A 14,674-nucleotide genomic window follows, 5' to 3' on the forward strand; every position below is an offset into this window, starting at 1 on the left:
TATTCACAAAACCATCACAATTATAATATCATTCACAACTAGATCACTAATGTTTCATATCACTCCAGCTATTGTTCAAAAGCCAACAACTACATCACTCTAGCACAATAATCACAAAGAATTGAGGGTAACAACAGCTCCTCTCATTTTGCTCTACATACTTTCTTATGTTCCCCTAGCACAATAAAAACTTAAGGACAATCCAGATTATGATCCATGCTATAGATCTTGTCTGAAGCATCCACTCAATGAACTCATTTGACCGTTCTTGCTGAGGTTTGGCGCCGTTTTGATAGTTCTGGAAATATGCTGATTCTGATTTGCGGTTGATGTACTGCGTACCACCTGTGTCTTCCGAGAGCCAGACCTAAGGGTGTTGAAAATCCTCTCTAGCGAGTATGGCCTTTTCTTTTCAAGTTTTATCTGATGAATCACAAGTATGAGATGATATGAAACCTCCTACCAACCAGGAAACTGGAATGAAGAGTGGAAAAAAGAGTTATAAATTCAGAACGGAAAAACAAGCGCACCACAAGGTTTTGTATGGCTGCTTCTGCTTCAGCTTTCTGCATATTCTCCCATACAGTCATTTTTTGCTTCCTCTCCGTCAATCCTTTATACAAAAAAGCAAGTACATCCAACTGATCTATAAGAAAACAAAGCTGAACTACATGGGATCTGAGCAACTTTTACCATGGGAAGTTAAACAAATCAAATCAAGCACTGACGTAGAGATCTAGCTAACCTGCGGTACAAATTTAATTAGTATGGACATGAAAACAGAAGGGGCAGCCTAGTTGGACAGGTTTTACAAACCTCTGCATCTCCACATGATTAATATCTCCTGAAAAGGAAAAGAACTCCTTAATGTCTTGCAAAAGTTCAGATTTGGGTCATTTTGGAATCAGCCCAAAACAATTTTGTTTATCTGTTTTTGGATCCCTGTAACATTTAATCCATGAGTATTTTGGAAACAGTTGCTATAACAAACCTGTAGAGTAACTATAGGAGAACAATGTTTATGAAATGTAGCAGCCCTAAAACCATATGCAACTAGGAGAAAAAGGTGTTCAAAGTGGGACTGTCAGACTTCTGGATTTTCAGACTTCGAATAGTTGCCTAATTCTGAAATCAGTGTTTTTAGTGCCATTTTGGGGCTGTGTGTTGCCTGTTCTAGGCAGCTTTGGACCATGGTTGCTATAGGAGAGTTGAAGAGCATATGTCAGTGAACAAATTTCGTTATGTGCATTAGGCCTGATCTGACCCAGAACATGGAGTAAAAGTTACTCAAAAGTGGGCTGTCAGTGTTTACATGGACTAAATTTTGTTCAGTTAACAGACAACTGAATTTCAGCGATTGGTGCCCTGTTTAGAGCACTTGTGTGGCCATTCCATTAGGTCTTAAACTATGAATTATATAGAAACATTGGAGATCATAAGTTAGTGAACAAGTTTCCTTAAATAAGTTTGATTTGGTGCTGCACCAAATTTGGAGTAAATTGTGCCCAAACTCTCTCTGTCTGGTGTTGATTTCAGTTTTTGTTTCAGCTAGCTGAACCTGAATTCTTGTATTTTCACACCATTTTGGAGCACCATAACTTTTGATCCATGAATGTTTGACCTAAGGCTGCTGCTGCAAACATTTAAATCTATGTGTTGGGAACAATCTTTGTTAACTAAGATTGGCATGTATTGCTTGCACTAGTGAGGATCAAAGGGGTTAAAGGTAGGTCTTCAGTTGATTAGTGCTGAATTCTGTTTCAAGTGACTGGAAACTGGATTCAGTTTTTGGGAGCAGAAAGCTCTGCACGCTGCAACCATTCGCCCATTGTTTTAGTGAATTGAAGCTGTGCTTTAAGATGCGGAAGGCTGGTAGTTGAAAGGGGAATCCAAGCCAATCCAGTAACTGGGCGTGTGGGGCTGAATTTGTTTCAGTTTGGACAGCAAGGGGGAGGGGGTCGGCATGCTCAAACTGCACAAATTTGTGCTGTCAGGCAAAAGAGCATTGCATGTTGTTCAGTAATCCAGACTGAATTTCAGTCATGTTGCCTCAACTTTGAACTTCCTTTGGGACTATTCTATGCAGTTGTGAGACATGCCTTGTGTAGCAAGGTTAAAGACCAAGTATTAGTGAACAACTTTACTTAGAGGTGCTTAGCTTGGTGCTACACAAAGTTGGGAGTAAATCTATTCCAAAGTGCTTTCCGTCAGGTTCTTGTTTTCAGTTAACTGAAAACGATATTCAGTGGATTGGGTTCACTTTGAGCATTTGTAACTTTTGTTCTGTGTGAGCTAGACTTGGATTGTTGTAGTAACCTGATAGTGCTATGGTTGGGGAGCATTTTTGGCCAACTGGGTTGGTCTGGTGTCATTGAAATTTGTGAGAAAATGAGGATTAACAGGAAGGATGCAGTGTGGCCTAAGGTTTAGATTCAGAGAACTGAACTTTGTTCAGTTGACGTGGGTGCAATGAGTTTTATTCGGTCTTTGGAGCTGTTTTGTGACTGATTCATGGTGTTATGGCCTACAGCCCCTACAACAATTAGTTAGAGGATAATATGGTAAACAATTGGTGTTAAAGTTGATCCCTTTGTTACCACTTGAAGTAGTGAGATTTTGGTAGGATAACAGTAGAGGTTCAGTCTAGGTGCCTGAAACCGTGGTTCAGTCTGTTCGAATTCAGTTTGGAGAGCTGGAGTTCATGGTGTTTTAAGCTCCTAACTCCCTATGTCTAGCTGGGGCTTTGTAACTGTGGTTGGATGGCGTATGACAGTGAACCAACATGGGTAAGGGAAGGACTCGTTGTAGATAACAGAAGTGGGCAAAAGTTGATGCAAAATGGATAGAGTTAAGCGGTGGCCCACCTGTGATGCGGCTGTGGTGGCACGGCTGGCAAAAATATTTTGCAGTAATACAGCTAAATCCTGAATTACCTTAACGACAAGCTTCGCTGCCAGTTCTTGCGGATGAGCAGGGCGCTGCTGCGTAGACGCGGGGAAGCCGGGGTGTCGGGCTGGGGCTCGACGCGGGTCTGGATGCCGGTCGGTGGCGCGCTTCACAGTACTCGGCTGGCGGGGCTCCAGGCGCGTCGAGTGCAGGGAGGGGCAGGGTCGGTGTCGCGGCTGCGTCGGGTTGGGCGCTCGCTGCGTGGCCAAGGCTTGGCGCGGGTCCGGAAGCATGGCGTGAGGAAGCTGCAGGGGAGGGAAGCGAGGGAGAGAAGCTAGAGGAGAGGAGGGAGAGGGAGAAGGGATGGCGGCGGCTGCTAGGAGCCAGGGGCGGCGGCTTAGGGTTAGGGAAGGGGCAGGGGGCGGCCGGCTCATGGGCCTAATGGGCCAAGGGTTAGTTAGGTTATTTTTTTTCTTTTTTTCTATTTCTTTTTTTCTAAATTCAAAATCATATTTTAAATAACCCTTAAATTCATAATAATTAAACCAAAATTATTTTTAGTGGGGATAAGGCTGAGAGTAGCTTGAGCGGTGGGTAAGAGAAAATTTCTAGTGGGAATCAAGATCGGTACCACTCCAACGCCGAACACCGGAGACGAGCCCGACAACGTCTGCTCGCCCTGGAAGGCGGGTGTTCGATGACGCGAGACGGCGAGAGCCGAGAGGAGATAGACGGTGACGGGGATAATTCTTCCGCCGCCGCTCCGTCACCTCCCCCGGAACCAATGAGGACCGAGCGCAGGGGCACGACAGGGCTAAGGGCGAGCTCGGCGAGCACCAAGGGTGAGGTGGCGGCGGCACCCTCCACGGCTGAGGGAGGGGGCGGCCATGGGAGAAGTGACGGCGGCTGCGCGCGTGGAATAGGGTTCGTTTGTTTGTTTAGTAGGCCTTTAGATGAGATTTGGTGAGTAAATAAGAAACATAAAAATCACATACCCCTATAGCGACCCACCATCAGTCACACAGTTACCTCTATAGCGACCGACCGTAAGTCGTTAAATTTCTAGACTTTTAGCGACCCACAGACCGTCGCTATAAACACATTTAGCGACCAACCGTCGGTCCATACCTTTTAGCGACCAACCGTCGGTCCCAAATAAGGGTCGCTAAAGATCAACCGTCGTGTAGTGAATGTTGATGAATTTGCTGATCAAGGTACTAGCATAGTCCATGGAGGACTTAGTGAACTAAATAGCCACCTTTTCAAAGTACTCCATGGTCGTGTCACAATCTAGATTGGATCCTTTGATAGGATCCTTGGTCAGGCTCTTAATGACAACAAAGCATTTCTTGTTTGATTTCTCCTATTTCACTTTATCTATATTGTATTGCATGTACATATGCTCGTACAATGGTATGTCCACTATGGGCTCAATATGTTTCTAATTTTTGAGTGCATATTCAATTTCACTAACTATGAAAACCATCACAAATTTCTCACGCCAAACATGGTAATTATTATCGTTTAGCGGTCTTATTTGCCCTAATAGCCCAAGGACTAAGGCAACACTTGCACCTTGGCAAAATAAAATAGAAAATATTGAGGACAACAATAAATAAAGTTCTAAACATGATACTTGCATGAATTAAATATTCAACGTTGGTCAATAATAATCACGCAATCGATAAATATTTTATGATTCTTAAAATTCCAAAACATCGTTAGATGAGATAGAAAATTAAGTTTATGTTCAAAATGTGGTAAAAATATTCAACATTTGTCAAACCATCTAAATCACCAAAAAATTCTACAATTCCTATGCAATTAATGAACACTAATCCACTTTGGTTTCATAATCAATAGAAAATGCATAAAAATATTCTAAAATTGCACAATAGAAATGAAATAGTACATATATATATCTGTAAAATTCTACAACTCAAAGAATTATTTACCTAATTTCTTAACTATCTTCTAATTTTCTTAATTCATTTTTCAGTAGGGGATAAATATAAACATATTCAGGCTAGAAAAATAAAAGCCAATCCAACCTTGTGGCCTCTTCGGCCCATCACTATGTGACCCACGACCAACCACGAAGGGGGCAGGGCACGCCTAGGTTGGAACCTAGGTCTAGCCGCCAATTTGACCCACACACTCGTGTGCGTCACACCCGCATCACCCTGCATCACACAATCTCAATCCAATGACCAGGATTTCTCGTGAACTGTTTATGGATATAAATACTCAAATTTTTCGATCAACATCAAAACCCTAGCACATTCTTGTCTCTTCCCTAGAGAAGTCACTAGCGTGTCACCATCGACCAGAGTATGATGGTGGTTCAGGGAAGGTAAGTGGGTCTCGGCTGAGGTAATTTGTCAGTTTTGATTTTGATGACAACCTCGACGTTGACCATGGGTAGATCAGATGAGTTCCCCTCTCCCTTGGTTCTCGGATACCCTTTCTGTGTTCTTTGATTTTGGGGGTTAGGGTTACTCGATCTGGTCTCTGTTGGTTCTTATGATTGAGGATCCGGTTCTGAGACCCTTTTGGATGGCTTGGGTGTTGCTTATTCCACTGATCCCTACTTTCTTGGTGTGATTTGTGAGTGGTTTAAGGTTTTAGACCCTAAATCATGACTTTGTGTTCTTGATCTATGATCTAGGTCGTGGATTATGTTATCCCGAGCCCCTGTGCCTGATTTTGCATGTTAGGGTTTAGGATTAAGAGTCCTAAACCCCTTGATGTTGTTTGATTGAAATTTGGGGTTAAATATTAACCCTAATCTCTCTATTTCTTTTTTGTCTTTTGATTTTGGTGATTTGGGTTACCTTACCAGAGCCCCTGTTTTCTGTTAATCTTGGGTGCTCTGGGTTGGGGATACCCCTTAATTCCCATTGTTCATCTTCTACCTCCTACTAATTACTCTTTGAGTTCTTGATCTCGGGTTAGGTGGCTAGGTTGACTCATAGAGCCTCCCTATGGTTTACCCGAGCCCTAATTGTGATTGTGATGTGCTCCGATGTCATTGTTAGATTCCAGTGAACCTTAGGGTCACCCTAAGTTCCTAATGCCAATCCAAAAGATCTACACCTCCATGATGATTGTGATAATCTTCTTGGCTTGCGTTAATGTTGGCGGTGTTCTGGAGGGCTGCAGCACTTGTTGACATTAACGCTCCTCCCTTTGGAGGTCCTCCTCAAGCGGCTCCTGCGTGGTTGTCCTGCTCGGTGTTAGTGATATCGATGGGGGCTCCTCGGTCCTTTCTCCCGTGGGGATGGCAGCACCTTGAGGGCTGATTTGGTGACCAGGGATCCCGAGAGGGTTGGAGGGGATTGATGAGGAAATTAGTTTATTTCCCTCTCAATCCCCTCCAATCCCACAGTGACCCCTTATCACTAATGGTGTGTTTGGTTGGAGGACAGACATGACAGGGACGTTCTCTGTCGTCCTCTTTCGTCACTCTAATTTTGAGGGACAACTAGTGACAACACTGGGATAGTCCCATCGTAACATTTGACCCTGAACCAAACAATATTATTTGAGTGATCGTTTCACCCCGTCCTATCCTATCATTGCAACCAAATATACCCTAAATCAACTCTGAAAGTCATTAGCAGCGGTGATTCGGGTCACCGGTGGACTAAGGTGATTGGAACCTTTTGTATGTGGTCACGTCCCATGTATGTGACCGCGGGGCGAGAAAACGTTCTCATGGCTCCTTTTCTATTACCGGAGGACATATCCATATGCTACAACTCTGTCCATCCGAAACAATTTTATTGGAGCCGAAAACTGCTTATTGATTATTGCAGCAAGATGAAATTCAGTCCCCTGATTGTATGGGACAAAAATGTCATGTCAGCTGCATGCTATACTGAACAATTCTATCCTTGAATTCATTGCTCAGCTGATATGACATCCGTCGTTGCTTTGCCGGAAGGTGAGGCCATGAGGCTGAAAATAAAAACGTGTTAATCAATATCAAGCTTTTCCTCATTTGTCTGAGCAGCGTTTGGTACGGTTGCACAAATGGATGCAAAAACTAAGAGCATCTCTAACAAGAGCCCTAAATGGGTCCTATTTTGAAATATAAGATTTTAACATTAGAAACATGCTCCAAGAGGAGCTTATTTTACAAAAAATCATCAAACGATTATAGGACTCAGTCTCTCGGATCCTAAATATATTACCCCATATACTAGAGCCCTATCCTCATCTGTACACTATTTCTAACCTTTTATTTTCTAAATAACATGATTTATTTCCTAATAATATGATATAGGGCTCAATTGTTGGAGCTACAAATATTTTTGTGGCCCTAAACAATTTAAATCAGGTCCTATTTTAAATTTGAGGACTAAAATATAGGATTTCTTGTTAGAGATGCTCAATACTGACATCGGAATCAGCTCCTTTGCCGTGTGTCTGAGACACACGGCAAAGGCTATTTTACACTCGGCAAAGGCTTTGCCGAGTGTAACACTCGGCAAAGAACGCTCGGCGAACTGTACATTGGCAACAGCCTCTTTGCCGAGTACTTTTTGTCGGACACTCGACAAAGAAAAGTCACAGTCACGGCGCCAAGTGACGGTGACGGATCCTTTGCCGAGTGCCTTCTGTGGCACTCGGCAAAGAGGCCAATTTTGCCGAGTGTTTGCTCGAGAGGCCCTCGGCAAAGACTGGTCCAGTGGACCCCACCGCCAGTCCCTGTGTCGAGAGCTCTAGTAGGCACTCGGCAAAGAACCCTCCAGTGGGCCCCTTTGCCAGTATCTTTGCCGAGTGTCTTGGCAACAGCACTCGGCAAAGATGTCTTTGCCGGTTCCCAGGTTTCCTTCTTTGCCGAGTGCCATTGTCAACACTCGGCAAAGATGACTTTACCGGTTCCTAGGTTTCCTTCTTTGCCGAGTGCCATGGTCATAGCACTCGGCAAAGCGACCCTTTGCCGAGTGTTACACTCGGCAAAGTGACCAGGATGTCCCTTTTTTATTTGCTTTTGTTGTTCCATCCAAACAAACAAAAGATATATATCATTCACATCACATTATATATCAATCACATCACAGAATGAACACATTTATCATCACAAAACAGATATAAGTCTGCATCATCACTAAAGTCTCACAAATATAAGTCAGGATCATCACAAAACAGATATAAGTCTGCATCATCACTAACATCACCAAGTATCTCACAAGATAAAGTCTAACTAACATCACCAACACTCATAAAGGTAAGTCTGGATCATCACAAAACAGATCATCAACGAGGTGGGCATCTGGACTAGTTCGGCGAAGGGCTGGACGAAGCATGAGGGTTGTTCGACGCCGCCGATTGACCCTGCACAGAGAAGAGATTGTATGTGTGAGAACATATGAATATATATCATACAGTACTAAAATTTTGATACTCACAGGAGTAGTGAACTCTGTAGGGTCAGCTGCAGGGAACAATGGAGGTGGTGGAGCATGACCCTGTGCGGCACCAAGGCTCTGCATGTACGCGAACATCTCCGCCATCCTCTTCTCCAGCTCCTCACGTTGCCTCCTCTCATCATCTAGCTGAGTCTGTAATATTTCGCCCTAATGTTACGATAATGCAAAGAGAAGATATATAAAAATCAATGAACGATGAATAGATAAGGAATAACCTGGAGTTGCTGGATACGATGCTGTGAGGTGTCCTGCCGAGGTCGTATGGCTGGGCTCGCGCTCGTGCTCCTTGCTCGCACTTGAGAGAGAGTGGGAGTGGAGGACGAGTCGATTGCCCCGTCGGCAATCCAGTACCGCCCATGCCTCTTGCCTCCTCCGACCCTCATGAGGACATCTCCGTCGATGTCCTCGGTCCTCGGATCGTAATCTGGCCCATGGACCTCCTTGGCTATGGCGGTGTACTCACTGAGTCGGCTGTGGATGGCGGGGTTGGTGTACGCCTCGGGCCCGTCATCCGGATTGTAGGTGACGTCGGACGTCGCCTTCCCCTTGTGGGCCATGGCATATGCCGAGAACGTGGAGCAAGGCGCGCCACCATGTGCCGCCGACTGCGAGAAAACCAACGAGATGGTTAGAAATCATGTCTAATCAAAAGTTATATACCTAAATAAAAAAGAGCGCGTACCCATGCTTCCGCGTATTTGCCCAGGCTGTGGCTGCCTTGATGGTGGGAGGGACCTTGCATCAGCAAACGCCGTTCCCGGCTAGCGTTGTGCGCCTCATCCCACTCAGCCGAGCACCACCTCTGCACCATCTGCTCCCAGCACTCAGGATGCGCGGCGCACCAATGAGGAATCATCTAAAAAAATATAAGTACACAGCATATCAGAAGAAAAAAATAAGCATATTTAGTACCAATAATAAAGTTTTGTATTTACCTGCAAGTACTGGTCCGGAGTCAACGACATGGTTCGGGCGTCCTTCTTGTTCACCTTCTCCCCAAGGACGGAGCCGTGGTAAGTGACGATGGCCTGGATGCGCGCCTCGTAGTGCATGTCCACGACGAGCTTCTTACAGCACGTCGTAGACACCACATCCGCCCTGGCCTCGTATCCAGCATCGCACCTGAAGAAATCCTACATACAAAGACGATGTATCCATACATTATTTCAAGAATATGCAACAAATGCGACTTATTAAACAATATAGTGCGAGGAAGACTTACCCACAGCTCTTGCTTCACCCGCTCCGCCTTGTTGTTGAATTGTCTGCCGTCCCGATCTACTGCATCGGGGGCGACGGCGTAGTGGTCGAAGGTGTATGCTGGGCTCGTCACTCCGGCGTACTCGACAAGTCCAGGGAAGTGTTCCCGGCATAGAAGGCCGAGGATGCCATTGGGGTTGCGGCCGTGACCCCCTGCAGTCTCCAAAACCATCCAAGACCTGTCCAAGTGATTAAGATGAAGTATTAGTTTCTATTATTAATTTGAACATATAATATGAAAAAGCAGCAACAACATCTAAAGTTACCTACCTCTCTCCATCGGGTCGTATCAGCGGACGTCTGTCACGAAGTATGGGTCGCTTAGGGAGGCTCGCGGGACCTCGCAGGTAGATACTCCTCGAACCTGAGGAGCCAGAACCTGAGACGTCCTGCTGAGCGGCGTCGTCGTCGTCTTGCTGCGCCGCATCGTCGTCGTCCTGCTGTGCCGCATCGACAGCGGCTTGCTGCTCCACCTGCTGCTGTACGGCGTCGTCCTGCTGCGCCTCCTCCTCCGTCCTACGGGTGCTCCTCCTCCCCCTCCCCCTCCTCGTCCTCGTCCCACCGCCCACCATCTTTGTCCAACAACCTGCAATTAAGAGTAAACAATTAAGCACAGATAAAAAATATGTATTTAGAAACATATGCAAAATAAATGAAATATAGCATTACATCGATTAAAAATAATCTTCATATGTGTCCGGGTTAGCCGGATCATAAGTGTCATCATCACTATCAACCATTTCATAGTCGACATCATCTGAAGGCGCAATTTCGTCATTGGCATTCCCTTCAAGTATTTCTAAGTCATTCTCATTTTGCACCTCATCATCCTCGTCATCAACAACCATTTCAATATCTACTTCCATTCCGATCGCTTCGGTTAAGTCTATCTCAAATTGCCCTTTGAGCCCATCTTCTTGGAAGAACTCTCCGTCATATGTGTCCGGGTCTAAGTTATAATCTTCATCGTTTGGAACAGGTAATTTAGCGTGCGGTGATACCTTATACACAACATCCCAACCCTTAAGATGTTGTTTCGTTTGGCACGCATATGGAAGATAATACACTTGTGTGGCCTGTTGGGCCACAATATAGACATCGTCTCCTGGTAAGGTGGAATCCTGTCGAATTTCGACTAGCCCAAGATTAGAATGTGTCTGTCTCGTAACTTCAGGGTCAAACCAATGACATTTGAATATCACTGGAGTAAGAGGTTTGGAACCATAAAAATTGAGTTCATATATTTCTTCAATTCTTCCATAATACTCGACCTCGTCAAGCCCGGGCGTATAGACTCCAGAACACGTGGGTTTTCGATTGGGCCGACTTTGGTCGTAGCTTGTTGTGCGAAAACGGTATCCATTGACGTCATACCCAGAAAATTTCCTGACCCTATAGGCAAAGCCATTGGCTACTTGTCTCAACTCGGCACTCATAGACGGCTCTCTTTGGCCCTGCAAGTTCAAACACGCTAGATTGTTATATTATTCGCACGTAAGAGCAACTTCAAATGACAAACTAAGCACGTACCTTACGTTTAAACCAGGAAATGAAATCGGGCAATCCATTTCCCGCACCCTTTCGAAGAAGGGTATCATATTCCTGTGGAGTTGGGTCCCTTGATCGACGCCAGAATTCATGAAGAAATTGCTCCATGTATGGCGTCACCTCTTCAAGGTTGGTCAACTTCCGAGTTGCCCTCGAAAAATGCTGAGGTTCGATTCATTGTCGCCATCATTGTAACGAGGGGGTGGATTATGCACGCTCGGCAGTTTGTCACCATAGTAAGTTGTTCTGAAGTTTGACACCTCCTCCAGTATGTATGCCTCTGCAATGGAAGCCTCGATTTTGCATTTATTTCTACATTTCTTTCGGATAGTCTTTAGACATCTCTCAATTGGATAGCACCAACGTCCCTGCACGGGCCCCCCCATTCGTGCCTCATACGGGAGATGAATAATCAAATGCTGCATCGGATTGAAGAAGTCGGGTGGAAAGATCTTCTCCAGCTTACACAGTAACACGGGTGCCATTCTTTCCAAGTCTGCAATCATGGTCCGAGCTAACTCTTTTGCACAAAGCTGGCGGAAGAAATAGCTCAACTCTGCAAGCGCTAGCCAGACATGCTGAGGGACATAGCCTCGAACCATCGCCGGAAGAATTCGTTCAATCCATATGTGGAAGTCATGACTCTTCATCCCTAAGACTCGCAGAGTAGATAAGTTCACCCCCCTACTAAGGTTAGCTGCATACCCATCAGGGAACATTAACATCTTGATCCACTCTAGTACTTCCTTCCTCTGGGCCCTGCTCAGGACGAAATCGGCCTTAGGCCTTCTCCATGTCTTACCACCACTAGGCGGCTTCATCTCTTGGTTTGGTCTATCACATAACTCTGCCAGATCCACTCTTGCCTTTACGTTATCCTTTGACTTATCAGGAATCTCCATAATTGTTGCCCAAAGTGCCTCGGCGACATTCTTTTCAGTGTGCATCACGTCAATGTTGTGTGGAAGGAGCAGGTCATCATAATAGGGGAGCCGAGTCAAGCCCGACTTATGTGTCCACATATGTTGCTCACCATATCCCACAAAACCACCTTCTGGGTTGGCCACGAGACCATCTATCTATTCGCGAACTTCGGCACTAGTCATCATTGCAGGTGGGCGGTCTGTCACCACGACACCTTTCGTAAAGTTCTTGATGTCTAGTCGGAATGCATGGTCAGGAGGGAGAAATTGTCGATGTTTATCGAATGACGAATATTTGCCACCCTTCTTCAACCAAATGAACCTAAGAGCTTCCTTGCAAACTGGGCATGGGAACTTACCGTGAACACACCAGGCGCAAAATAGCCCATACGCCGGAAAGTCATGCATGGAGTACTGGTACCAAACATGCATTTTGAAGTTTGTCTTCGTAGCTCGGTCGTACGTCCATACCCCTTCCTCCCAAGCACGGACCAATTCATCAATCAAAGGCTCCATGTACACGCCCATTTTATTCCCCGGGTGTCCAGGAATTATCAACGACACGAATATGTTCTGTCTTTGAAAGCATACGCCGGGGGGGAGATTGATGGGGATAACGAACACGGGCCAACATGTGTATGGGGCAGCGGTCATTCCATAGGGATTGAACCCATCTGTGGCCAGCGCAACACGAACATTACGAGCCTCTTTAGCTTTCTCATGGTGACTGACATCAATGTGGGTCCATGCTTCACCATCGGATGCATGAACCATCTTGTCAGGATTGTATCGTTTGCCTTTTTTGTGCCATGTCATCTGTTTCGCGGATTCCTCTGTCATGTATAGACGCTGGATCCTTGGTATGAATGGAAGGTGGCGTAGGATTGTCACGGGGATGTCGAGCTGCCTCTTCTGTCCATCACCAGAGTCTACCTCCATGAACCTAGACGATTTACACTTCGGACAGTACTTTGCCTCAGTGTGTTCTTTCCTAAATAGGACGCAGCCCTTCGGACAAGCATGTATCTGCTCATACGTCATCTTGAGTGCACGAAGGAGTTTATGTGCCTCGTACATGCTCTTTGGCAGAACGTGATCCTCCGGAAGCAGGCTGCCAATAACTGTCAACAAACCATCGAAGGCGTCTGGACTCATGCTATACTGCGACTTGAACGCCATTATACGCCCAATGGCATCCAGTTGAGAAACCTTTGTCTTGCCGTGAAGGGGTTTCTGTGCCGCGTCAAACATGTCGTAGAATGCCTTTGCGGTCGCCTCTGGCTCGTCCTCCGTACGTCCTTCGGCGAACTGTGCCTCGTGATAGTCATTCAACATGTCTGCTACCCCGGCATCAGCATCGTAATCCTCGACGCGTTGTCTCACCACCTCCTCTCTCGTGCGATGCGCTTCACCATGGAAGATCCACCGAGTATAGTCCGGCGTAAATCCATTCTTCCAAATATGTTCTACCATGGCCTTCTTTGGTTTTCTTTTCCGGTTGTCACATTTACTGCACGGACAAGGGACTAGGCTAGCTCCTTTAGCAGCTTCGCCATATGCCCGTTCCACGAAAGCATCGGTCTTCCTAATCCATTCTGGGGTGACATCATTACGTCGAACGCGGCCCGCGTACATCCACTCACGGTCCTCCATCCTCTAACATATATAACCGAGTATAGTTTAATATAGACATGTAATGCATGTACACTACGTTCCTACCTTCTAATAGGTGATGATAGGTCCTAATCCCACCCGCGGTTGCGTAGATGGAGTTAGTTTCCATGCTCTACTCCGATCCGAGATAGAATTTCGGCAGCACCTCCCCGCTGTTCTCCGGATACACGTCCTGGCAGGGAGAGTGTACTGTCCGGAGAATAACAGGGAGGTGACGCCGAAACTCTATCTCGGACCGGAGTAGAGCATGAAACTAACACCATTTACGCAACCGCAGGCTGTCCAAAAAACGTGGACAATTCGAAACTGATACATTTGTAGATATGCAAAGATCTGCATATCTACACCGTATCTCTTTCGAACGGGAGACGCCTAACAGGGTTACGTGATCTACGACCATGATGCGGATGTAGAGGTTATACCTAGGGTGGCGGTGGAGTCAGGCTAGTGGGGCTGTGGCGGGTCGGTGCAGTGGCGACGCGAGGCAGACCCGCAGCGGCTAGGAAGACCTCTGCAAAAAAAATAAACAAGTCTTTCAACAAAAAAATTCGGCAGCACCTCCCCTGCACGGGGAGGTTTCCAAAACCTGCAAATAAAAGTAACAGCACGATGGCTGACATTCACACGTATACTAGGAGCACATAAAAGCTTTGATAATACCGTTGAAGGCGACAAAGCATTTATGGGCATATGTTTTGAGCACATAAAAGCTTTGATAATACAAGAACATATATACTAACGAAAAAACATATGTTTTTGCTCGGTCATTTCACGGTAAGGGTTGAAGATAATTCAGTATCAATCGTTGGGTGAAGCTAAGAGAAATTATTTTAACATATATATTTTATTATTATATGTGAGTTTCTCTTTTATTGGACCTTGAATTGACATGCTAAGAGAAATTGGCTCATAAATTTGTATAATACTTATCTAGGACTATTAAAA

At 45.5% G+C, this 14,674-nt stretch overlaps 1 protein-coding gene across 12 annotated transcripts; it reads right to left on the reverse strand.

Annotated features, from left to right (window-relative positions):
* On the reverse strand, nt 1-3,334 carry LOC103632686 (uncharacterized). 12 transcript variants are annotated; one of them, XR_004851495.1, is made up of 5 exons: nt 2,934-3,310; nt 817-844; nt 694-745; nt 531-613; nt 1-423 (listed from the first exon to the last, which is right to left on the reverse strand). XR_004851495.1 is itself a non-coding variant. In XM_008654429.4 (4 exons), the coding sequence occupies exons 1-4, from the start codon at nt 3,318-3,320 to the stop codon at nt 220-222; spliced, it is 702 nt and encodes a 233-aa protein (XP_008652651.3). In that variant the 5' UTR covers nt 3,321-3,328; the 3' UTR covers nt 1-219. The 12 variants fall into 12 exon arrangements, 1 of the variants encoding a protein (XP_008652651.3); XR_004851494.1 differs by having other exon boundaries at nt 817-942; XR_556098.3 differs by lacking the exon at nt 694-745 and having other exon boundaries at nt 746-844; nt 2,934-3,334.
* Between the last annotated feature and the right edge of the window lie 11,340 nt (nt 3,335-14,674).

This window comes from Zea mays, chromosome 7, assembly GCF_902167145.1.
Source record: "Zea mays cultivar B73 chromosome 7, Zm-B73-REFERENCE-NAM-5.0, whole genome shotgun sequence".
NCBI classification, from domain to species: domain Eukaryota; kingdom Viridiplantae; phylum Streptophyta; class Magnoliopsida; order Poales; family Poaceae; genus Zea; species Zea mays.

What these genes read in the sequence shown, in the direction of transcription:
- LOC103632686 (XM_008654429.4), bottom strand. Translation starts at nt 3,320, where the DNA reads ATGAGCCGGCCGCCCCCTGCCCCTTCCCTAACCCTAAGCCGCCGCCCC. An exon ending in CAGCGAAGCTTGTCGTTAAG is followed by an intron (nt 845 to 2,933) that starts GTAATTCAGGAT and finishes TTTCCTTTTCAG; the next exon opens with GAGATATTAATCATGTGGAG. An exon ending in AATCATGTGGAGATGCAGAG is followed by an intron (nt 614 to 816) that starts GTTTGTAAAACC and finishes TTTTGTATAAAG; the next exon opens with GATTGACGGAGAGGAAGCAA.